At 40.5% G+C, this 25,007-nt stretch overlaps 1 protein-coding gene across 3 annotated transcripts; it reads right to left on the bottom strand.

Moving 5' to 3' along the window:
• Positions 1-914: 914 nt before the first annotated feature.
• Positions 915-10,395, bottom strand: Vma21 (vacuolar ATPase assembly factor VMA21). 3 transcript variants are annotated; one of them, XM_040744725.1, is made up of 4 exons: positions 10,238-10,395; positions 9,871-10,042; positions 6,926-7,035; positions 915-4,899 (listed from the first exon to the last, which is right to left on the bottom strand). In XM_040744725.1, the coding sequence occupies exons 2-4, from the start codon at positions 9,978-9,980 to the stop codon at positions 4,757-4,759; spliced, it is 363 nt and encodes a 120-aa protein (XP_040600659.1). In that variant the 5' UTR covers positions 9,981-10,042; positions 10,238-10,395; the 3' UTR covers positions 915-4,756. The 3 variants fall into 3 exon arrangements, with proteins under 3 accessions (XP_040600659.1, XP_012980865.1, XP_005086318.1); XM_013125411.3 differs by lacking the exon at positions 10,238-10,395 and having other exon boundaries at positions 9,871-10,077; XM_005086261.4 differs by lacking the exons at positions 9,871-10,042; positions 10,238-10,395 and adding an exon at positions 9,633-9,799.
• Positions 10,396-25,007: the final 14,612 nt, after the last annotated feature.

The raw sequence follows: 25,007 nt of genomic DNA, 5'->3' as shown, positions 1-25,007 counted from the left end.
AACTGTTAATCTCTTCTAGCAGGTTCCATCAGGAGGAACATGAGGGCCTACTAACTTGTCCTTGATTTCCAGGCTGCACCTTCAGAGGTTTGGAGTTAAAGGTCTGGGTTATATTTGCACAATTGGCAGCTTTTAATTACATTCCAGTCTGATTCCAGTAACCATAGAAGCAGCACTTTCTGGTTTCCATAGTGCTAAAACCTGTGTCCTGAGCTTCCTGGACATCTCATTATCTGCATTTTCGAAACTAAGACCTTTCAAATGATAGCTGGAATGAGGTGGTATTTATTACTAAGGGTTGGTTGGAGTCCCCAGGAGCACCAGAAGAAGCTGGAGACAGAGTAATAAAAAAGATGCAGGAAATTAGTCATGGTTGTATGTTGTGATGCTGAAGTTCCCCAGGAATTTTCTTCTTGTAGTCTCAAATACTTTTTAACCTTATTCCTTTAGTGGTATTTGAAATCCATTTACTCCCCAAAATTTACAAGATTAATTTGTGTTTTGAAAGAGGATCTCATGTAGCAGAATGGCTTCACACTTCCTATACATCTCAGGATGGGCTTGAATATCTGATCCTCCTTCACCTCCCAAGTGCTGAGATTACATGTGTATACCTCCACACCTGGCTGCAGAAAGCTTTCTCTAACTCATCCTCACATCAGTTCTAAATGGCTCACCCTAGTTGTAATATAACCAATCCATCCCAACCCAAACATCTCCATTCTACTTACATATGATATAGTAAGCATTATCCTTTACAGCTCTATTCTTATGCTGTATGCAGACACAGATGCAAGCACACACTTAAAAACTGAGTTCTGCACATATTCTACATTATAAACAGAAGCAAGCACATTTTAAGCCTAAAGGTTAATAAAACGGTATCCACTGAATGAGGACACAGCACAGCAGCATTACAGATACTTTTTTAATGACAGCAAGTGGTAAATTAATACAAACTACAGGCTACGATATACTGAATACAAAACCTATTCGGGATACAACTAGAAAAGCATCACTTAACAAGTCAGTCTGAAGCAAGTGGCTAAGAAATGCAGGCCCCATTGTGATGACACAAGTTTTACAGACAGCACGTTGGCACTTCCACCCCCCACCCCACCCCCAGTCAGTGGCCATAGCACCACTGGTCACACTGGTGACTGAAAATTCTAACACTCAGCATTGACTTCAAGGGACATCTCTGTTAACATGTTCACTATGCAAACTCAGACAAGAATATGTGAACGTTCTTTGCAAACTGTAAGGTGCTGTGCAGATGTTGTTAGCTATTGCTATTTTTCCTGTTCAGTGAGATTTCACCAAACATGGAAGGAAGACTAGATTGTATACCTGACAATATGACTTACATAACATCTTAAAAAGAACAGCTACTTCAAGCACACATAGCAATTAACACAGGTGTAAGCATGGTTGGCAGCTATATGGAGAGATTCTGGAGTTTTCTAAGGAATGATGGGTTAAGCTATTCACAGGTTATGTATTGAGGGGTAGCTTCCCAATGTCTCTTAGAGTAATTTATTTTTAAGATAACTCCAACCCCCTGAAAAAAAGTTTTGTCAAGCTATTAGAGTGCACTGCAGCACAACTCTGGTGAAAATGAACTTGGAAGCTAGGAGTAGAATCTGAATGAGAGAACACTTGAGAGTAAAGAAACCTGCCATTGGCCTAAGAAGACAAGTGGCAAATACTGTGCCATCATTGAACCAATTATCAAATGGGCCTAACAAGTCTATAATTTGCTATACCTAAGCACTAAATATGAAACTGTCTGGAGACATAGTGGACACATGTAAAACTGGATTTCAATCCTTTCTTTCCTGTACCTGCACCTTTAGTCTTCCTTGGGTGCATCTTACTTGTCAAAAGACTTTTACTGCCTGTTTGATGTTCCATCTATATAAGGTTTATATGAAAATAAATACAAGCCCATTGGTTGATTCTTTTGGTAAAGTCAAATTCATTGTTTTTGTAGGGTTTTGTTGTTTTGAGACAGGCTCTCATTTAGCCCCAGGGTGCCCTTGAACTCCTGATCGTCCTGCATCTGCTTCCCAAATACTGGAAGTACAAGCATATGTCACCACAGCTGGCTTGGTATGACTTTTCTGATGTAAACTTTCAAGGTATTATAATTACTACTAGATTCCCATAAAACACCCAGTTATTTTAAATAGCAAGTTTAAAATTCTTTACTATCATTACAAACCAGAATGCTGTAACATGTGAACTGGCAGCCATTTGAAGAATGAATGATACCAGATGCATCTTACAGTAGACTTCCATTTCTTCAGTACTTGGGGTAAAGATTATTTAGGAGACAAATCAGAAGATAAGGAAGATATTGTTACAGTAAATGGGGTAAAATCAGTAGCTTGTACTGACATTTCAAGTTATACTCCCTAATTGAGATTACTGTTTCAACTAGGTTTAGAGCATCAGTGAACATAATCCTGCCAGAAAACACTTAACAGTTCAACTGTAGCTTTTCTTCTAACACATCATGAAATATGTACTTTGTGCAAAAGGGATCTAGTTAGAAACCTTGAAAAACATGTCTACTTGTCAAATACCACATTCATTAACATAGCTAACAGCAGCAAAATCATGAGTGAGCAGTCAAAAGTCTAGAAAACAATTAACAGCATTGAAAACAAATCTATTCTGTAATAATTCTAAATATCAATGTGAATATTTAATTTAATGTTCAAACACATTGTACTTTATTCCCAAGGGAAAATTACATGTGTTTACATGTATCCTTGGTTAAAATACTTTAAAAAAAACCTGTACCATTATTTAGTGAGGAATGTATGAAACCAAAAAGAATAACCCAACAGTGTATCTTACAAATAGTACAAGATTCCTAAAATACAAGAAAAAAGAAACCTCAGCATTATATAAGAAGAAACTGAGTGGACAATTCTAAATACAATAGGCCACCTAATAAGGTAACCATCTAGAAATCTAACACACAATGTCTGAGACTCAAATTTCATAATACTAAAAATTGCAGTCTTTACAAAATAAAGATCCTTATATTTAGAATACTCACTTTTAAATACAAATTACGTACAATAGTTAAATTTAAGAATTAAGAACAATCCTTCAATAATCACATTAATCTTATTTTTGCAACAATATAACGCTAATACATATCTTTATGTCTAACCACCTATTTCTCTATTCTAGTTCCACAACATAAAAATAACAGCAGACAAACAATCAATAATGGCAAACATTTAAGCAGGGAAGCATTCATTACATTAGGATTATCAGTAACAGGTATCTGAACTTTCTTCATTTTTACAATTAAATTTAACTGGTATATAAAAACAAAAAGCATATAGCTTATAGGGTGCCATGTAATTTTTTGAAATATGTACATATTACACAGTATTTAAATTGAGTTATCTCAAAATTTTATTTTATGGTAAAAATATTGAAATGTAAATTTTAGAAGACTAGAGATAGAATGTGCTTTGTAAGACAATGGGAAGTTATCACATATCTGCAAAACTGAAAATAGCTCTTTGGTGAAGTTGGCAAAATCAAAACTTAAACCAAGGTTGTAGTGTGTATGGAACTAGCATTAAGAAACATCTTTCAAAATTGCATGGGGGTTGTGAACTACTGATGATCTGCAGGTAGTAACACTATGGACCAATTTTTACTTTCTTTCTATTTTTATATGTATTTTTCCAGTGTTTTATAGAACATATATTGTGAACTTTTAATAAATAAATATTTGGGGAACACCATTTTTAGATTGCATATATACAGTACCAAGTGGTTTATCTGACCATAGACTGAAGTTACCGAGACAAGGTAAAGGGACTTTTTTTTCTGAGGCTGGGGTATTCTCATCAAAAAAGACTTGAAGGATTATCTATAAATACAGGGTGTAACTTAGCTCTGATTTTAAAAAAATCAACACAAACTCCAAAAATACCTCGTAAGAAATTAGATGTTTTCAAGACTGTATATATTCTTATGTGTGATAGATGAACATTTTGGCATTCTAATACTTATCATATACTATCTATTTTAAAGTAGGACAACACATTAAATGGAATTTTGATAAACTTTGCAACTGAAGCCTAATTTCAAAGAAAAATGAGGGCACAATGTTAGTACGATAATCACAATGCTGACAGCCAACTCAATTCTTTGCCTCAATAATCCTAAATTCTCTATATGAATAAGTATGATTTCAGCAACTTTCCCCATTAAATAATGGAATGTGAGAGTTATCATTCCTCAGTGACATTCAGATTATCTACACTGCCTACAATTTAGATAACTTTCCACAGGAAATTAGAATCTCAAATCCAAGGGTCTGGTATTTTCCAGGAAGTCCACCAGTGAAAAGAGAAATTTAGATTTGCTTCACTGAGTGTTTCTTAATCTACCCAAATAAATAAAACTGAAAAGCAAGTATAAGACAAATTGCTACACATTTGTTAAGGTAATTAAATTCTTCCTAGGATATAACTCTTTTAACATATACATTTGTACCTATTTAACTTTTCCAAATTTTCATGAAAATGGAGATTCAGAGTTCAAAGTAACCACATTATTGGGTAGGTCAGAATTTAGCCAAATGCGACTGACTGCTTAAGATTGATTTTAACATGTTCTTTCAACTTTATTCAAACAAAATGTATTCAATTATCAATACCCCAGAAGTACTTAACATATTCAAAAATAAATTTCATGCTATCAAAAGGTGATGTTCACTTTAATCCTGTTTGCCTTCACGCCACTGTCTTGAACCTTCATTCCAGGCCACATAGACAAACAGGGCCAGAACCACATGAACAGCAACAACAGCAACAATTGCAGCATAAAAGTAGCTGTCTCTATTGGACATTCCGAGGGCACCTATCAAAAAAAAGAAAAAAATTCATTTTTATTCCACACTTACCAAACTACAAAACTCAACGACTTAAGAATTTTGTTTGGAATGAAGACAGGTACAGAAAACAACACACAATCAAAACACAGAGTTATGTAACCTAGTCCCAATGACTATATCTATAAAACAACTCCTGCACCTAAGGCCCCAGCAACACTACAAAAGAAGGAGCACAAAGACTGTAAGAGACAGAGGAACAAGGAGTTTTCTATGACATTATTCCTCCTAGTAATGTTACAAGGTACACCCCTAAAGTCTCACCAACATGACTGCCTAAAGGAGCTGAACAAGAACAACAATAATAGATATGCTAACATGGATGAGGAAAAGCCCAGGAGGCCTCACCTTATGCAAAGAACTTCAGGCAACTAAGGAATGCTAAGAGTGAGAGAAAGAAATCTTTCACAGGAAAAAACACAATTGGTTATTTGATACCAAATGGTCAGCCTGGAAAATATATACATACAAGTAAAATTATGCAGACTGAGCATGTTGTACTTTATATTTAGGAAAACACACACACACAAGAATTAATGAAAAAAGAGATCATGAGCTCTGGTAACATTTACACTATAGTGAAATTATTCATATCTTCGAATGTAGAAGGACATTTTGTCATTTGTGAGTGATTCCCCAATAAATACGTGACTTCCCTTTAAAAAAAGAGATCATGAATTTGAAAGACAGCAAGAAGGGGAATATGGGAGGTTTTGGAAAGAGGGAAGGGAAGGAAGAAATGATATAATGTATATTGTATCTCAAAAAGTAAAAGAAATAAAAATATAAAATAAAAAGAACTATGAAAATACAGTCTTAAAAAGAAAAAGAAGACATAAAACAAATGTATATAACCATCATGAGAGACAGAATGGCTTGTTAGAATGAGCAGAGATACATATGGTTTTTTCCTTCTCCTCGTCCACTTCTTCCTGTTCCTCCTCCTGTTTCTCATTAATTACAAAATCTCACTCTGTAGGTCACAGTGACTAATAACTTGAGATCTCCTGTCTCAGTTTCCCGAGTACCAGTGTTAAGAAATATTATGCCCAGTTGAAATCTATAACATCTATTAAGAAATTCTCTTGACATTGTCCCACTGGCTGTCATAACTGATCTCATCATTATGTACAAATAATATATATGAATAAAATACAATTCTATGTAAAATATAATGGCAGGCACTTATAAAAAGAATTATTTATAGCTTAAAAATAGTTCAACATGAAAAGGTACTAATCACAGCCTGCTCTACAGAAATCAGAAAATGCCAATGCTTATTTTTTGACATCAATATGATTTCTTATACATATTTGTAGCACAAATATGATTTCACACAAATAGACAGATATTTAAGAGCAATAAGAGAAAATGAAAGAGCACTATAAATAGACTTGGTACCCAATTACCAACTTATGCTGCTTTAGTTTATAATTCTACCCCTATGATAACAGGAAAGACATGTCTCAGTTCCATTAAATGTCACAAGGCACGTCAAGAGAACAGTGCCCATGACACAGACCTTGGAATTACCCTGTTTTCATTTCCCATTTCCACCAGTTACTTGTAGTGCAGACCACAATCACTTTAACCGTTTTGTACCACATTTATAAAATACTACAAATTAGTTCAGAAGTTTGTCGTGGAGATTCTGTAGATAAACTCATGTATGTAATAAATATCAAAAAAAATTAATTGATTTTTTTGACAGGGTTTCATGTAGCCCAGCCTGGCCACCAACTCTTTTATGAGTCCAGGCCCTAATAATGCCTCCACCTCCCAAGCATTATACTCCACCTCCCAAATATTATTGTCATGCATTACCATATCCAGTCAACCAAAGCATATGAATTCTTACTGGATATATATATTATATATATATATATATAACTAGTTAAGCACAAGGAATAAGAAAACAAGTTTAACAATAAAAAGATTCATAAAAGCACTGAACAAATTAGAAATGAAAAATGTCCTCAAACATGTAAAAATTACCTTCAAATACATAAGATTTAGTTGTAAAATACAACCCAATAGGAACTGTGATCATTAAAGCTGTGAAGAACAGGAGTGTCTTGAGGGTTGAAGCTAAAGAGTTTTCATTTCTGGAAGAAAATGAAAAAACAGAAGTTTCACAAGTCATATCCAAATATGATAATTACCCTCCTGAAGATAAAAGAATTCAGAGGCAAATAAGCTTCCTCCTTCCCAAACATGGCAAAAGAGCAATCATGTATCTGTGCATAGCTACTAGACCCTGTCCCTCAGCACATGCATGCCTAACCCTGAAATTTCATGGAAAAAGTCAATACCCATTTGCCTGCAAACAGCATTTCCCCAAGGACTGTACACGCTTCTGCTCCAACTGGAGGACTAGACCAGAAATGATAAAACCAGAAAAAAATGTTTTCTAGAATCAAATTGATTCATGACCCATATATGGAAGGCAAATGCTCTACCACTCAGCTACCTCTCTACCTCTTTTTATTTCTTATCTGAGACTGGGTCTCACTAAATTACCCATGTTAGCCTCGAACTCACTCTATAGTCCAACCAGGCCTTGAATTTGTGATCCTTCTATTTAAGCTTTTCCAGTAGCCGGTATTCAGAGACCTATGCCACTATATCTGGAGTGTTCTTTAGATTATCTCTTTTAAATACGTACTGTCTGGCATACTTTTTACAAGCATGGGGCCATAGAGATGGCTCAGTGATATTGCTCTTCCAGAGAACCAAGTTCCAGTCCCATGTCAGGCAGCTCACAAATGCCTTAACTCCAAATCCAGTGGAACCAATGCCTCTCACCTCCTCAGGCACCTGAACTCATGCACACATACCCACATGCATTGAGTGCCATGCAAACACGCAAACACACACACACACACACACACACACACACACGAAAAATTTAAAACACTACTGAAAAGATAATTCAATGCAATAAAAACAGGGTGAACAAAATCCCAGTTCCACCATACAAACATAACCTTTACTACATAGTAACGTCCAGCCCCCCACAGCCTTGTATGTACATATGTTAATAACTTATGATCTATTATTATTTGTTTTGTTTTGTTTCTGACTGGGTTTCTCTGTGTAGCCCTAGCTGTCCTGGAAGTCAATATGTAGACCAGGCTGGCCTTGAACTCACAGAGATCCACCTGCCTCTCCTCTGCCTCCTCCCTGAGTACTGGAATTAAAAGAATACACCTCCACCACCCTATTATTTTTTGTACATTTTTACCACTCTCTTTAAACTTCAAAAATCTGACTATGTTTCTCTGTTATAACTCAGTCACTTAAGATTAAGTAGGGTTATCCATCATTTAAAAACAGGAAAATATTTTTGAGACATGTGTTTTTAGATGATTCTGTCATTCCACAAACATCACAGAGTGTACTTATACAAACTAAGATGGCTGAAATAGAACTAGATAATACAGTCCCATGGAACACACTTGTAGTCTGTCATTGTCCACAGCGTCTAAAGCACAAGACTAGTCGAAGTTAACTGCACAAACTTAAAAAAATGGCTAACCGACTTTCCCTAGTGTTTATACCCCTTTTCTCCTTTGCTTGTAGCCATAGCCCTCTCTCTCCATCTGTTGGCACTGCTGGTACAAACCAGGTCAGGTAGAATCAGTGACATATTGTTTTTAAAAAAGCAATGGATACCATTTGATTGATTTATTTTATATCTCTGACTGGGAATTGCTGAGATCTGTCAGAAATGAGGAATGGATGGAAAAACTAAAATTAATGTTAACCACACAAAAGGAACATCCCCAATGAATCTTATCAGCTCCTACTCTTTAACACTTTTTAGTTTTCCGAGTTCACACAAATATCTGCAGCAAACACTGAATAGATATAGATCACCACATACCCCTTTGTGACAGTCAAGACTTACACAGCAAAATTCCTTTAAGATTTCATTGAAAATTCCATTGGAAAACACCAGTATCTGTGTAGATAGCATACTCTATTCTTAGTGTGCTCACTAAGAATATCCGTTGTATTCTCAGAAACAGTCATTTTTATAGAAGAAAAAGAAATCCCAGTTAACATTACTGGAGAGTAAAAGGATTACAGGGTTTTTGGAGTCAGTAGGTATGGTCAGAAACCAGTCTTCTAGCCATAGTAACTGTGTGGTCTAATTTTGTGACTTATCTGAATTCAACTTCCTTTTTTTCCAAAGTTGAAAACTAAGTAGCTAGCCAAACCAAGAATTAAGAAATCTTATGATGTCAATTAATGGTTGCTACTGTTCAGTCACTAGTCCCCACCCTACTGACTGATTCCCCAAGAGAAGCGGCCTCACATCAGGGCAAGCCTCTACTCCATTCACACACAAGCAATTTACAAAAATACGTGTAGGCCCTGGCAGGTCTCAAGGCGGCCTGGTGTCTGACAAGGGAGCACGCCTGGAATAGGAGAAACTACAAACCAGCAAGCTCGACAAACAACGGGGTGAGGAAACGCGAGGAAGCAAGAACTCAAGTCCTGCTCATTTAAATGAAAGGTGGGCCGTTCAGAAGCTGCAGGCTCCAAACTCCTTTCCCTCCTCATCAGCTTGCAGCGGCCCGCGGAGGGGCCTACCCCAAGCCCACCCGGTTTGGCTCCTCCCTTCCCTAGATTGCACACCAGGCCAGGCCAGGCCAGGGCCGAACCCCCACGGCTACCCAGCCGGACTCAGAAATACCTGAACTCTGGGGGCTGCAGCGCATTCAGCGCCGCTTTATCAAGGCGCTCCATGGCGTGGCCGCGAGGGCAGCAGTAGGCGCTAGGTAGCTGGCGGGGTTCGGCGGCCGCTTGCAGGGCGACAGTCCTAGGCCCGTCGCACCGGAAGTATCTGGCCGAAGCACGCAGGTGCGGCGCTGCGTGGTGACGCCCGTAGGCAGCGCGCACAGGCGTAGGGCACGGGCACTCACGTGACTTACCGGCGCGGGCTCCGTGGTTTCCGTGCCGCCGCCGGTGGCTCTTTCTCCAGGAACAGGCCGGGCGAGTAGCCCAGCCACTCTACGTTGAGCCGGGACTTTCCGCGCAGCATCGTCCTTCCAGGCCCAGTGCCTCTCGTCTGCAGCTCGGTGCGGCTTGCGGTGCCACGGGAGCCTGGTGACCCGAGTTAGAGGAACCATGAAAAGGAGGACCCGGCTGTCGACTGTGGTGCTAGGCAACCGAGCAGTTTCCCACAACACAAAAAAGGCAATGCACATTATTCCACCAGCCCATGAGCAAAGACCTCGTTCATTCCTGCTTGCCTTGCCAGTCCAGCAGGAAGTTCAGAGGAGTTAGTTTAACACTCACCCGAGTCAGTAAATATAGAGAATTGTCCGCTGAAAGAGCCCTTGCTGAGAGTGACTGTTCCACGTTGGTAGCAGGTGACCCGAACTTCTACTAAGAGTTAAAAGTATGTTTTGCAGCTGTTGAGAAAGCCGCCAATGAGACAACAGGGACTCAAAAATAGTAAGGACAGACGGGGCTATGCTCCCAGGCAACCCGAGAGGCACCAACAGAAAAGGGTGTGTAAAGCCCTAGGACAGGCTTAACAAAATTAGGTTGCCCCTGGCTACTAATACAAGGACAGCCCTTACATGGTCAAGCCTGGAAAGGGCTGCTGACCGCATACCTATTTTCTGCACCACGGGATACTAAGCATACCTGAAATCACAAGTAAACCAGCAGCGACTCCTGGATTGAGCAGTAGGCAGCCGAGTTTCAATTTAAAAAATAACACCCCTGTAGGCCTCCTGCAGATCCTTAGGTGAACTTCATGGATGAAGTCAGGAAATGGAGAGCTGGGCGCCAGGAGTGACCCACTGGGCAGCCAGTCAAGTACTCAGAGTCTGTAGCCAGTTTTTCTCCACTTTGGTGGGAAAATGTCAAAGAATGATATCTCACAAACAACTCATGAAAATCATTGGAATTCTAATGTTCATAAGTAGAATTTTTTGGAACTGAGTCATGCACATTCGTCTGAATTGTCTCTACATCTGCACGCTGGGGTACATGTGACATAAGTGGCATGTTCCACAAATCCTAAAATATTTTTGTGTGGATTTGGAGTGGATGTGAGTAGAGGGTTTGGAACCAGGACCTTTGTAGCATGTTGCATAAGTGCTCTCCCACTGAACAACTACTCCCAGAACTTCCCAACCACCTTTTAAAATTTGACACAGGGTCTCACCCACTTAGTCAAGCCAGCCTTGAACTGATTCCACAGTCCAGGAGGACCTTGGACTCGGTCTCTTTGTCTCAGCCTCCCAAGTGCTTGGAATTACAGATCTATAGGGTTCTTTGCAGAACACTTTACTAATTACTGATCTTGCTAATCACCCCCTTGGTCCTTAAACCCCTGGGGACCCACAAACTTAATAATGAGTGTTCTGAGAACAAGTTTTAGTATTTCTAAAAAATTAATGGAACTTTAACAACTAAACATCACATTATTTGACTTGAGGTATAAACTATGTCACACGGATAAAGCAATCCTGTTCATCTAATGAGTAAATGGGAAGACTGTTACTAACCATAAGATATGCTATAGTATTTTTAATAGAACAAATCTTTAAAAATATGAATCTAAAAAACAATCGTGTGCACCCAATAGTATACAATAAGTGTTAAATTTTGTCTACATAAAAAAGGTTTTTGATAGTGAGAAAACTGTAAATTACAATGTAGATGTATTAATGTTTTCTGGGTCCATTGTAACAAAGGACCACAAAATGAGTTGTTTAAACACCAGAAGTTAATCCTTCTCTACTTCTAGAAGCTAGACTTCTGAGTTGGAGGTATTCTTTTTCTTTGAGGGGGAGTTCAAGGCAGGGTTTCTCTGTGACTTTGGAGGCTGTCCTGGAACTGGCTCTTGTAGACCAGGCTGGTCTTGAACTCACGGAGATCCACCTGCCTCTGCCTCCGGAGTGCTGGGATTAAAGGCGAGCATGCCAACGCCAGGCTGGAGATGCAGATATTCTTAAGGTTACTTCTGAGGTCTGCTGGAGAAAGATGTACCCATTCTGTGCCTCTCCCTTAGCATCTTCTCATTGACTGACACTTTGACATTTTTTGGCTTGTAGCAGTGTCTCTCTGATCTCTTCTTTCATCTTTTCATGGTGTTCTCCCAACATATGTGTCAGTGTTCAAATGCCCTCTATTTATAAGGACACCAATCCTATTGCATTAGGAGACTATACCACTTTCATATGCCAGTATCATAACTAATTACCAACAACATTTCCAAATAGGATTACACTCTGATGTGTGACTTGGTCACAAGGAAGGAGATCATAGTAGCAACACCATTATTTCCCCTAGAATCAGGAAATGATTCTCAGATATTTGTCTGGGACATTCACCATTGTTGAGACAATTGAGAACTATTAAGAGGTGACTTGCCCCAGATTTCTAGGGTCAGAGATATGATTAGAGAATTTATAACCCCTAACTTTTGGTCTAGTATTTTCCCCACGATATTGTTGTAAAGCCAGTGTCATCAACCAGATGGCATAGCAGGTATGCAAGTAAAGTCAGGTTTTTAGCTACCCCAAAATCTGCAATAGTGTCCCACAAAGCCATACTCCCATACATCTCCATTTGGAGCTCCCACTGTGGCTTTGAATGGGACAACAACACTTGAAAGACCAACCGAAACTTTGTGAGTCTATGACTACACAATATGGTGTTTCAGAAACTGAAGTACAAGGAAAACAAAATGAGCCACAAAATTCAGTCAACACGTGAGGAGTGGGGTTTGTTTTCATTTTATCAAAGGTAGTTAGTCCGACAAAGGCTCATGCTTACTGAAACTTCTCCTTCCACTTTGTACCAGCTAGTCAGTTGTCTCACCAATGGTTTGATATTTAATAAGCCTGGCAGAAATGAAGATAGGTATTCTAAAGAGAGACTTGTGCCTCTCAGTCTGACTATAAGACTATCAAAATATTGAACACCAAAGAAATGGGAATTTCCCCAGGAATCTCATGCTGGAAGAGATTTCACAGTTCTAATACTTTTACAGGTAGAGACTGAGAAGCCCAGACAAGAATGATTGAGTTGGGGGAGGGAGCAGGGGGCAGGACCACACCTTATTGAAGTTTGCTTAAAATGTGCATGTACTTGGCCTACTATTTGAACTTTAATCTCATTCCAAGACCCCCACAATAGACTTGGGGGTTTCACTGGATTGCTTCATCCATCTTCTCTATGTGGCCACGTTGACTAATTCTCCCTTTTCTGCTTTCCATTATTAACTGACTTACTAAGTACTGTTGGCGGGAAGGACCTGGCTTGGAACCCAAGTTTTTATCCCCAAGTTCTATAGCATCATTAACATAAGAAGGCTATCCATATGGTGTGGCAAGGCTCTAGCTGCCAGTCAAAAGTTCAAAAATTCTGGCCCAAGTGCTTTCATATGAGCCTGTCACAGTACAGAGAAGCATTATGACAAGGCCAGGATGAGTGCTTAGGAGTGGGTGGTGGTCTGTGTGCAGAACAAAAGCCGGAAGGTTGTACCTTGGGATAGCTAAGCCGGGGCTTGCCAAGATCAGAGTCAGTAGGTTCCAAACCCAGATCTCCCTGTCAGTTCAGGCACCAGAAAACTCAGATTTCCCTGAGGTCTTCCCAAACAACTAGTGGGAGGGGCAGACAGGGCGGCTCTGATTGAGCCAAAACAGATCTTCCTTCTGGCAAAAGCAGAAACTCCTCTCAGGAAGTCTGTGCACATTGCCCTGCAACCAGTGGACCTAAGGGTGAGATCTTGGTACCCAATCCCCATCCACGTGGAGGCTGCACTCCAACATTGACTGAATTAATTTAGTACATTGATGAATGGATGTGAGAAACCTAAGGGTTTTTCCCTTTTCCTTTCCCATCACTGGGTTGAAAAAAAAGTTAGAAACCCTAAACTAAAAGAAACAGAAAAATGTAAATACCATAGGAAAAAGAAAATCAGAAGCATGACAAGGGTTTGTGGCTATTTTGGATACTAATAATAAATGACAGGTTTGGGAGGGCTACTTGGTAGTAGTGCATGCTTAATGTGAGCAAAGCCCTATATTCCTTCACCAGGTCAGGGAGGGGAGAGGGAAGATAAAAGATTAAACACATCAGCCTCCTGCCTAAGGCCTTTCTCTCCCAGCTGCTCCTCTGGCTCCAGTCTTGGGAAGAAGAAATCCCTTGCAACAGGGGCAAGGTTAAAGGGAGTGCACATATGTGTGTGCATGCAAATGTAGGGGTGTACTTCTTCAAGAGTATGAGGGCATGGGGTACCATGTATCTCTGTGTGACTATGTGCTTATGAATTCATATATGCTGTTTGGAAAATGTGATTAAAAACAAAATCATCTCCCAGCCTAGAAAACCACATGAGAAAAGCAGAAAAAGAGAAACAAACAGCTAACGAAAAACTTGCTAAATAAGAATTAAATCCTAATGATCTGGCAGGAGAATCATGAGTTAGAGGGCAATCTAGGATACACAGGGAGTTGAAGATAGCAATACTTTGCATCAAAAGAAGGGAGCAGAAAGATTGTAGGAACCAGAAGGTCAGGTAATTTGCTGTAAGATCTTGTCTTAGGAATGTCAAAAGCTACACCCATAAAGTCTCACAAAACATGACTGCTCAAATAAGAGTTGAACAAAGACAACAACAATAGACAAGCTAAGATGGATGGGGGTGCTCAGGATGCTTCAACCCTATACAAAGAACTATAGGTAACTAAGGAATACAGAGAGTTGGAAAAACAGTCTTCCCCAAGGAAGACCATACCAATTAGTTATCCAATACCAAATGACCAGCCCTGAAAACATAAATGTGCAAGCAACATTTTACAGACTGAGCAGATTATAGTTAGGAATATACATACATACATACATACATACATACATACATACATACATACTCATATAACAGCAGTTAATTAAAAAGAGACCATGAATGTGAAAGAGCAAGGAAGGGTCTATGGCAGGGATTGGAAAGAGAAAGGAAAAGGGAGAAATGGTGTAGTTATTGTAGGGAAAAGGGACCAGTCAAAGAAACACACCCTGAGCAGAGCCAAAGAAACACACTTTGGCCCTGAAACCAGAACCAAAGAAATGCACCCTGATCCTAAAACCAGTGCCAAAGGAACACACTTTGTCCCTGGAATCAGAGTCAGTGAAAGAAATGTACCCTGGCCCTAAAATTGGAGCCAAAAGGATAAAAAGGACCAGAGAAAGAAACACACTTTGGCCCTGAAACCAGAGCCAAATATGACCCTAATCCTGTGTAAAAAAGTAACCAATCCCGGAGCAGAGCTCTAGCCAATCTGAGCTCAGCACTGAAATGGGATCAATCCCTATTCTGGAAAAACTTGCCCAACCCCAAGAATCCCTATATAAACCCTGTGTATGTTCAGCTTGACTGGTCCAGCTGCCTTCCAATAAACCCCTTTGGATGAGCTTCGGGTGAAGGTCTTCTTTTGCGGCAGCGACAGAGCAGAGGCGACCCTGGGCAGGGCAGAGCAGAGCGAGCAGCACTGTAACACTTGCCCGGGAAACCTTCCTTGGCAGAGCAGAGTTGTTACACTCTGCTCCCGGCTCCCCCGCTCTCCTCCTCTCTCCGCTCTCCAGGAGCAGAGCTGAACTGTAGCAACTTCGCCCGAGAAACCTCCTGCCTAGCAAAACTGCTACACTAGGCGAACATCCCCAGCTGGAAGACCCTGTCCTGCTGGAGCAGAGCTGATACACCGGAGAAGCCTTTCTCTGAGGCAAGGCTGTAAGCTGCCAAGCTTACTGCAACCTGTGGTGGTCCTTGGCTCCCGAGCTCCAGGATACCTTTCCACCTGAGCTGTGTAACACTGAGTGTTCTGTGACTCCCGAGTGCCAGAATACCTGACCCACTCCTGTTCCATCCTGTCCCGACCCATCCCGAAACGCTTACAGTTATAGTATAATCTCAAAAAAAAAAAAAAGAAGTAAGTAAAAAAGAGGAAAATCAGGCATGGTGCCTCAAAACTGTAATCACAGAATTTAGGATGTACAGGCAGAAGATGGTGATTAGGAGAAATTCAAGGCCAACTTTTGCTACATATTATGTTTGAAACCTGCCTATGGTATATCTCAAAACAACAAAATTCTGAATGAAGTGGGAGGAAAGAAGTATATTTTTCAGTGAGAAAATTAAGTCTATTGGTTTCTATGTGCCTTTAGGTGTGTGTGTGTGTGTGTGTGTGTGTGTGTGTGTGTGATATCACACACATGAAAACTCCATTTCATGGTCACTGTAACTATTCCCCTGCCACATTTGGGATATTGACTTCTACTAACCTTGTCCAATACCACTTGTCACTACATTGATTGACCTTTCAGAAAGCCCTCAAGTGTTCATGTGAACACGTCTATGTCTTATCTGAACTATTCCCAATGGATATTATGGAAAGAGATCTGTGTCTTCATGCTGTTCACTTTGACATCTCACATTTTCACACGACAGACACAGAAGACCAAATGAGGAGGCAGGTGAGCTCTAGTGCAGAGAACTCAACTTGAAGCCAAAGGTATATAGATGAATTGGATCCTTGTGATAATTTGTTTATGTTCTAACAAATAAAGCTTTCCTGAAAATCAGAGTGCAAAGCTAGCCACACTAGTTAGCCATAGAGGCCAGGCAGTGGTTGTACACACTCTAATCCCAGCACTCAGGAGACAGAGGCAGACAAATCTCTATTAGTTCAAGGCCACTGTGCACTACACGTAAAGAGGAAACAAGCACACTGTACAAAGGTGATCTCAGCACTTGGGATCATACTCCTTTAATCTCAGCACTAGGGAGGTGGAGATAGGAGTGATATGGCTGGGGGAGAGAGGAATATAAGGAGGAGGAGACAGGAGCTCACAGCAGTCTGAGGCAGTCTGCAGAGCGTGTGCAGTCAGAAAGCAACTTAAAGGAAGGATACATCGTGCTTCTCAGCTGGAGGGTGCAGTCTATGAAGGTGAGAAAGGCATGGCAATGGGTGGCTACTTGCTCATATCTACATGGAGCAGGTAGCAGAGAGGGATGATTGATGAGACTCAGCTTGCCTTCTCTTTTTCCTCCTTTTATTTAATCCTGCATTCCAGCTCATGGAATGATTTCACTACACCCAGTTGTGCCTTCCCCAATGAAACTAGCCTGGAAACACCCTTTTGCACATATCGAGAGCTGTATATCTCAGGTGAGTCTAAATCCACTCAAGATTAACCATGAAGATTAACCATGACAATGGGCATCAAGATAGATTCGTATGATGATTAAACACTAATAAAATATTTGCACATAATGAGTTTAAATTCTACAAGGAGGAGCTAGAGAATAATATTACTAACAAAGAAAATCTTTTTTGTTTGCTTGTTTTTTCACTTTTTCGAGAGAGGGTTTCTCTGTGTAGCCGGACTGGCCTTGAGCTCACAGAGATCTGCCTGCATCTGCTGGGATTAAAGGCCAGCCTAGCCAAAGAAAATCTTCTCCTTTCTTTTTTATTTAAATTAGAAACAAGCTTGCTTCACATGTCAATCCCAGTTCCTTCTCCCTCCCCTCCTCCCCTGCCACCCACCAATCTCCCCAACCCCCACCCAATACCCACTCTGCTTTCCAGGGAGGGTGAAGCCCTCCATGGGGATCTCCAAAATCTGTCATATCATCTAGGGCAGAACCTAGGCCATCCCCCATGTGTCCAGGTTGAGAGAGCATCCCTCCATGTGGAATGGGTTCCCAAAGTTCATTTGTATGCCAGGGATAAATACTGATCTACTACCTGAGGCTCCATAGATTGCCAAGGCCTCCTCACCGACACTGAAATTTAGGGGGTCTCCATAAGTCCCATGCTGAACTCTCAGCCATCAGTCTGAGGTCCATGAGCTCCTACTTGTTCAGGTCAGCTGTCTCTGTGGGTTTCACCTGCCTGGTCTTGACCCCTTTGTTCATCACTCCTCCCTGAAACTGAAGTCCAGTCTTCGTAAGAGGTGAATATGATTTGGGAAAGGAGAGCTGCAATAGGAAAGTGTTTTAAGTATGACTGTTACAAGGAGAGTGGCCCTAAAAGGACCTCCTCCCACACCCTATTGACTGCATGAGCTTCAGTTTGCATCCTAGAACTGTCTTCCATTTTTGTGAAGTTTGTCAGCACAGAACCCAGGGTTGGAAGTGTGGTGGAACAGGGCGTCTTTTGGAGAACAAGTGCCTTGAGGCTGAAAATTGTTTGCTGTGAAGAAGTGAAGACAGAAAAGCTGGCAAGGAACTGAGACCTTTGTATAGCAGGGTGAACATTTGCAGCCAAGGCTAGCAGCTGTTGGGCTCTGTGGAGCAAACATGTCCCTAGCAGCTGGTGCATACAGTGATAGGGAGCCAAAACCCTTGGGAGATCTTAGCTAATGAGGGCCTGCAGTGAGAGATTTGGTTCCAACCTCTGCCCTCAATGGCACAACATCTGTCTTTCTCTAAGTATAGCTTGTACATATCTGGGCAGGCTGATGGAACAGCCCGGAAGTGGACAAAATTTGTAAATGTATTAAGTACAAAAGATTTTCCTGTGATGGCTTCAGTGTGTTTTATAATTAAAAGTTTTTATTCTCTTTTCCTGGAGTTATTTGCATTTATCTCTTCTCTTTGGTAAGATGTCAGTCCATATATTTTGTGTATTTTTTAATTGTATTTTGCTCACTGCTGGGCGTGTTAGATGCATAAGGTTATGGCAATGTATTAGTATAGATGCAGTGGTTACAACATAGCAGTATGGCAATATATTCTTTTAGAGTTTTCAGAGCTTGTCTTAGCTAGGGTTTCTATTACCGAAAAGAGATACAATGACCATGGCAACTATTTTTTTAAACCAAGAATATATTTTAATTGAAAATGGGTGATTATAAATGCAAAGCAACAGAATCAGATTCAAACATAAACAGTTACAGTCTTATACTTATTTTCTAATATCCAGGTTATATATTTCTCCAGGTTGTTAATTTCATTTAAATATTTATATATGATTGATATGTGTTAATCTCAAAACATATCACTAAATATTTGAATGAATATTTGAATCAACTATGATGAACAAGTCTAAAAATAAGTTATCATACTTAATATATTGAGTGTTACAAAGGTAAGTACATCTATATTATTCTTCCTCACTAAAATTGTGTTGTCTGCAATTTCCTAGTAGTAGATAAATAAAATAAGGTAACTAAAGGTGTTTTTGTTGTATGTAGTAAACTATGTAATTAGCCAATATGAAACAGTCCTAATACCCAGTAAAGGGAATGCAGGATTTTGTTTTACACTTGCATCTGGGGATGCCTTCTCATTTTCAACACAATTGTGAGAGTGGACATTCACATTTTATAGCAGCAAGCTAATCATTTGCTGTTTTATGTATATTATTTTTAGTTAGAAACAAGCTTGCTTCACATGTCAATCCCAGCTCTCTCTCCCTCCCCTCCTCCCCCGCCCCCCACCAGCCCCCCAACCTCCCACACAATACCCACTCAACTCTCTAGGGAGGGTGAGGCCCTTCATGGGGGATCTGAAAAGACTGTCATATCATCTGGTGCAGGGCCTAGGTCCTCCCCCATGTGTCCAGGCTGAGAGAGCATCCCTCCATGTGGAATGGGCTCCCAGAGTCATTTGTATGCCAGGGATAAATACTGATCTAGTACCCGAGGACCCAAAGATTGTCAAAGCCACCTCACTGACACCCACATTCAGGGGATCTGAATCAGTCCCATGCTGGCCTCTCAGTCATCAGTCCAGGTTCCATGAGCACCCCGTTGTTCAAGTCAGCTGTTGCTGTGGGTTTCACCAGCCGGGTGTTGATCCCTTTGCTCATCACTCCTCCCTCTCTGCAACTGGGTACCAGGAATTCAGTTCCCTGTTTAGCTGTGGGTGTCTGCCTCTGCTTCCCTCTGTCACTGGATGAATGCTCTAGGATGGAATATAAGGAAATCGTCAAGCTCATTATCGGGGAAGAGCATTTAAGGTAGGCTCTATATTATTGCTTAGATTGCCAGTTGGTGTCATCCTTGTAGATCTCTGGAAATCTCACTGGTGCCAGATCTCTCTTCAAACCTATAATGACTCCCTTTATTATGGTATCTCTCATCCCGCTCTCCTCTATTCTTCCCCCAACTTAACCTTCCTGCTCCCCCATGTCCTCCTCTCCCCTACTCTTATCCCCCTCAGTTTTCCCCAGCACCCTTTCCCCTCCCCCCATGCTCCCAGTCCACTCAGAAGATCCTGCCTCATTCCCCTTCTCTGGGGTATCATGCATATCTCTTAGGGTCCTCCGTGTTTCCCAGACTTTCTGGCAGTGGGATTGTAGGCTGGCACTCCCCTGCTTCATGTCTAAAATCCATATATGAGTGAGTACATACCATGTTTGTCTTTTTGTGACTGAGTTACTTCACTAAGGATAGTTTCTTCTACTGCCATGCATTTGCCTGCAAATTTCAAGATTCCATTGTTTATTTTCCTGCTGAGTAGTCCTCCATTGTGTAAATGTACAACATTTTTCTCTATTTACTCTTGAGTTGAGGGGCATCTAGCTTGCTTCCAGGTTCTGTCTATTACAAATAATGCTGCTATGAACATAGTGGAACAGATGTCCTTGTTGTATGAATGTGCATCTTTTGGGTATATGCCTAAGAGGGGAATTGCTGGATCTTGTGGTAGACTGATTCCCATTTTCCTGAGGAATCTCCATACTGATTTCCAAAGTGGGTGTACCAGTTGGCACTCCCACCAGCAGTGGGGCTTCCATAAGTTACTGGATGTAGGTTCTATGATGATAATTATGGTAGTCACTAGTCTGATTAAAGGGGAAGACCAGTTCAGACACCCTCTCTACTATTGCTAGAGGTCTTAGCAGGGGTTATCCTTATGGATTCCTGGGAGTTTCCCTAGGACCAGGTTTCTCCCTAACCCCATAATGGCTCCCTCTATCAACATATCTCTTTCTCTCTTTCATTTCTCTCCTGCTCTGTTACTCCCCCAACTAGGTCTTCTGGATCCCTCATGTTCCCATTCCCCATTCCCTCCATTCTACCCCCTCCCGGTGTGCCCAGGAGATCTTAACTATTTTCCCTGCCTGGGGCCCTCCATGTGTGTCCCCCTCAGGGTCTCCATTTTTACCTAGCTTCTCTGGGGTTACGGGTTGTAGCCTGGTTGTCCTTTACTTTGAATTTAATTTTCACTTATGGGTGAGTACATACTGTGTTTGTCTTTCTGGGTCTGGGTTACCTCACTCAGGATGATTTTAACAATATAGTCATTCTCTTCCAAATTGATATGCACATTTCTTGCATTTCTAATAAAAATTACATGATCTTTGGAATAGTAATTTACAATCAGATTGGAACCAAATTTCCAATACAAAGCAGGGAATTTCTAGAAGATAAGTGGGTCTGACACTCCCGGAGCTCACTGAACTCAATGAAGGGTATATTTCTTAGTTAATAGTAATGAAATACCTGATTATGCATTTTGAAAAACAATATAAAAATGAATTCCATGTGAGTCAGCTTGCCTCGAAGTGGTGGTGTAGATCTTTAATGCCAACACATGTGAGGTAGAAGTAGGTTAAATAACAAGTACTAGGCTAGCCAAAACAAAAAGAAGTATGCATGGGAAACATTGAGAAATCTGAATGAGAGCTAAGATAATATCACTGTTAACAATGTCTGTGTTGCAGTTTAGATTACTGTACTAAGGAATGGGAAAATCATTCAGAGAAGCTGGGTGGAGTCAAGAGAAGATATTCAGCACAGGACACTGAGCAGATCGGACTCCTCTGCTCCTTCTGCACCATGTTGAACAAAACCCACGTGACTGAGATTGAGAAATCCAAAAAGTCAAAATTTAATATGGCAGAAATGCAAGAGAAATGTCCTCTGCCTTCAATAGAAACAACTGAAAGGAGAAGAAGGCTAGGAATCTTACCAAGGCACCAGCACACACTATACATTCCATAAGCATTTTCCTTCTTTTAGTGGTTTAATGTTCACAGTCATCCATAACTCTAATTCCAGGAGATGTTATGCCTTCTTTTGGCTTCTGTGAGCACCGGCACACAGGTGATGCACTGATATGCATGCAGGAAAAATACCCACACACATAAAATTTAAAAATGTTTTGTAATATTTTTATAATAGAGTACAGGGAGTTTGTTTTCTTTTTATGAATTTGATTACTTCACCAAATAATTAAGAACCATAAAAGCAAAAGGCAAAGCAGAAGAGGTGCCATAAGACTGTATCTTTTTTTACTTTGGGTCTGAGAAAAATTTCTTAAACAGGGCATAAAAACATCAAAACCATGAAGGAGAGGATGATGATTATAAGGCTTCTGGTAGTAAGAGTGTCTTTTATCAAAATAACTCCTCTGGAGTCTACAGGAGGGACAGAACAGCATTAGAATAATTGCCTAGCATGCAGTATCCCAGCTGCCATCCTCATCATCACAAAACAAAAATAGAACCATGAGAAGCCCATATACGGAGCTGGAGTGGTCGCTCAATGGTTGAAATTGCACACTGCTCTTGCAGAGGACCCAGCATTTGTAGCAGGGGACTCACAATCAACTGTAATTCCATCTTCAGGAGGACCAGATGCTTCTGGCCTCTGGGGGTACCTGCACTCATGTGCCCATACACATATGAATGTACACACACACACACACACACACACACACACACACACTTAAATAGAACTAAAAAAAAGACTGAGTTTGGGGAGGGGTGGAAGGGGAGAGCAATGAAAGAGATATGTTGATGGAGATATGTTGTAGGTTTGAGGAAAAAGCTGGTGCTAGAGAAATTATTAGTAATCCATAAGAATGACCCCAGCTAAGACTCCTAGCAATAATAGAGAGGGTGTCTGAACTGGCCTTCCACTTTAATCAGACTAGTGACTACCCTAATTGTCATCATAGAACCTACATCCAGTAACTGATGGAAGCAGATACAGTGACCCGCAGCCAAGCACTGGGCTGAGCTCCTGGAGTTCAGTTGAAGAGAGGGAGAAGGGATCTTATGAATAAAGTGAGTCAAGACCATGATGGGGAAAACCACAGAGACAGCTAACCTGAGTTAGAGGGAGCTCATGGACTATGGTCTGGACTGACAGCTGTGGAACCTGCATGGGATCAAACTAGACCCTCTGAATGTGGGTGACTTTAGTGTGATTTGATCTGTTGGGGGAGAGGCACTGGCAGTGGGTCCAGGACCTATCCCAGGGGTATGAACTGGCTTTTTGGAGCCCATTCTGTATGGTGGGATACATTGCTCAGCTTTGATGCAGGAGGAAGGGTCTTGCTCCTGATTCAACTTGGTAAGGCAGACTTTGTTGACTTCCCAAAGAAGGCCTTACTGCCTCTGAGGAGTAGGTGGGGGATGGGAATGGGGGGAGGTGGGGGGCGGTAGAAGGGGAGGGAGGGGGTTGGTGTGTCAAATGAAAAATAATTTTTAAATAAAGAAGAAGAAAAAATAATTCTAATCCATAGGCACACTTTTTTAAATTATTTAAAAATTTTAAGAATAGTCTTGTATATATCTTCTTTCATTTATTCTGACTCACTTTGTATTTTTGATATTAGAAATTTTCAGTGAAAATTTATAATTATTATTGTACTAATGTAAGAGTTAGGTAAAGGGATAGCATGTAAACTAAAATACACTAATACCCCAAACCTGCTAATAGTATCACTCACTTGTAAATATGTAGTGTTTACAATCACATTCTAAAATATATGCAACAGAACTCTAGAGAAACAGTTTGGTTAGCATAAAACAATAACAAGTGCAACATGAGAAATATTAGAATACTTATACTGGAAGAGGCATGGTGGTGCACAACAGCAATTCCAGCACCTAAACAGAACTTCAAGGTCATCTTCAGCTACATACCTATATTGAAGTCAGGGAGATATTTTCTCAAAATAAAAGCAAACAAAAGTAGTAATAAGTAAAAAATAAATAATAAATCATAAAAGGTCGATATTACTAGCAAACACAGACATTTAAGGAAGACGACTCTTGCATGTAAGTCTGGCAAATATTTTTGAAAATGTTAGTTCACAGTGTTATGAGGAGAAACATCTGCCTCAGAAGAGAGGGTTGTGAATGAACATGCTCATAGGATATTTGACAGGGTGTACTGTTCTACTTCTGGACCTTTGTTCTGAAGAAGTCGTTAGCCTAGCATGCCTCACTTTATTTGGTTGCAAAATGAGGGAAACAGTGCCTCCTGGCGTAGCTGTGAGCACCAATGAGGCAATTCCCTGTTATGATGCTTTGAGGGAAATTCCAAACAGCACCTGTACTCGGTGAGGCATTGCTTCTTGTCCAGGCTAAGGTCTAGGCCTTGGCATATGCAGGCCTCCTGAACTAATAGGACACCTGGCTAACATCTCTGCCGATTCTCCTGAGACAAAATAAAGTCCTTAGCAAATCTGCCTATGATTACTGGCCTCCAGAAATGACCTAAATGTGCAGTAGCATGTTTATTGTCTGTCATTTTTTAAAACAGAGTCTCTTTCTGCATCCAAGCCTGGCATGGAATTCCCTATGTAGCCCAGGCTGGCCTCAAAATTGCTAGTGATCATCCTGCCTCAGTCTCCCAAATGTTGGAATTATAGTTGAGAGCTACTATACATGACTTTCAATTCTTGTTTTAAAAAATTATTAAGATTATTAAATGATATTGAGAAATTCTCAGCATCAATATTTTAAAAACCAAGATCCAAACTGGATAAATTTATAAAAATCCCAGTACATTCCAGACTTATAGGCGCACGTGCACCCACGTGTATGTGTGTGTGTGTGTGTGTGTGTGTGTGTGTGTGTGTAAAGGTTGATAACAGTTTGCATTGATTTTTTTAAAGGAACTAGTCCTCTGGATGCAAGAAAATGGGAAAATGTTTCTTAGAATATAAGATATTGATTGGAATTAAACATTACAAAGCAGGTCGAGCCAGCAGGTAACAGAATACATAATTGTAGAGACCTTTCTAGAATCAAAACAACTAGATTGAAATCTCATCAATTTACTGTGTGAACTTGACAAGATACCT

Source organism: Mesocricetus auratus, unplaced genomic scaffold (assembly GCF_017639785.1).
Source record: "Mesocricetus auratus isolate SY011 unplaced genomic scaffold, BCM_Maur_2.0 Super-Scaffold_100003, whole genome shotgun sequence".
Taxonomy (NCBI): domain Eukaryota; kingdom Metazoa; phylum Chordata; class Mammalia; order Rodentia; family Cricetidae; genus Mesocricetus; species Mesocricetus auratus.
Note: the sequence above shows the minus strand (reverse complement) of the source record. Positions and strands in the feature narration are given on the sequence as shown.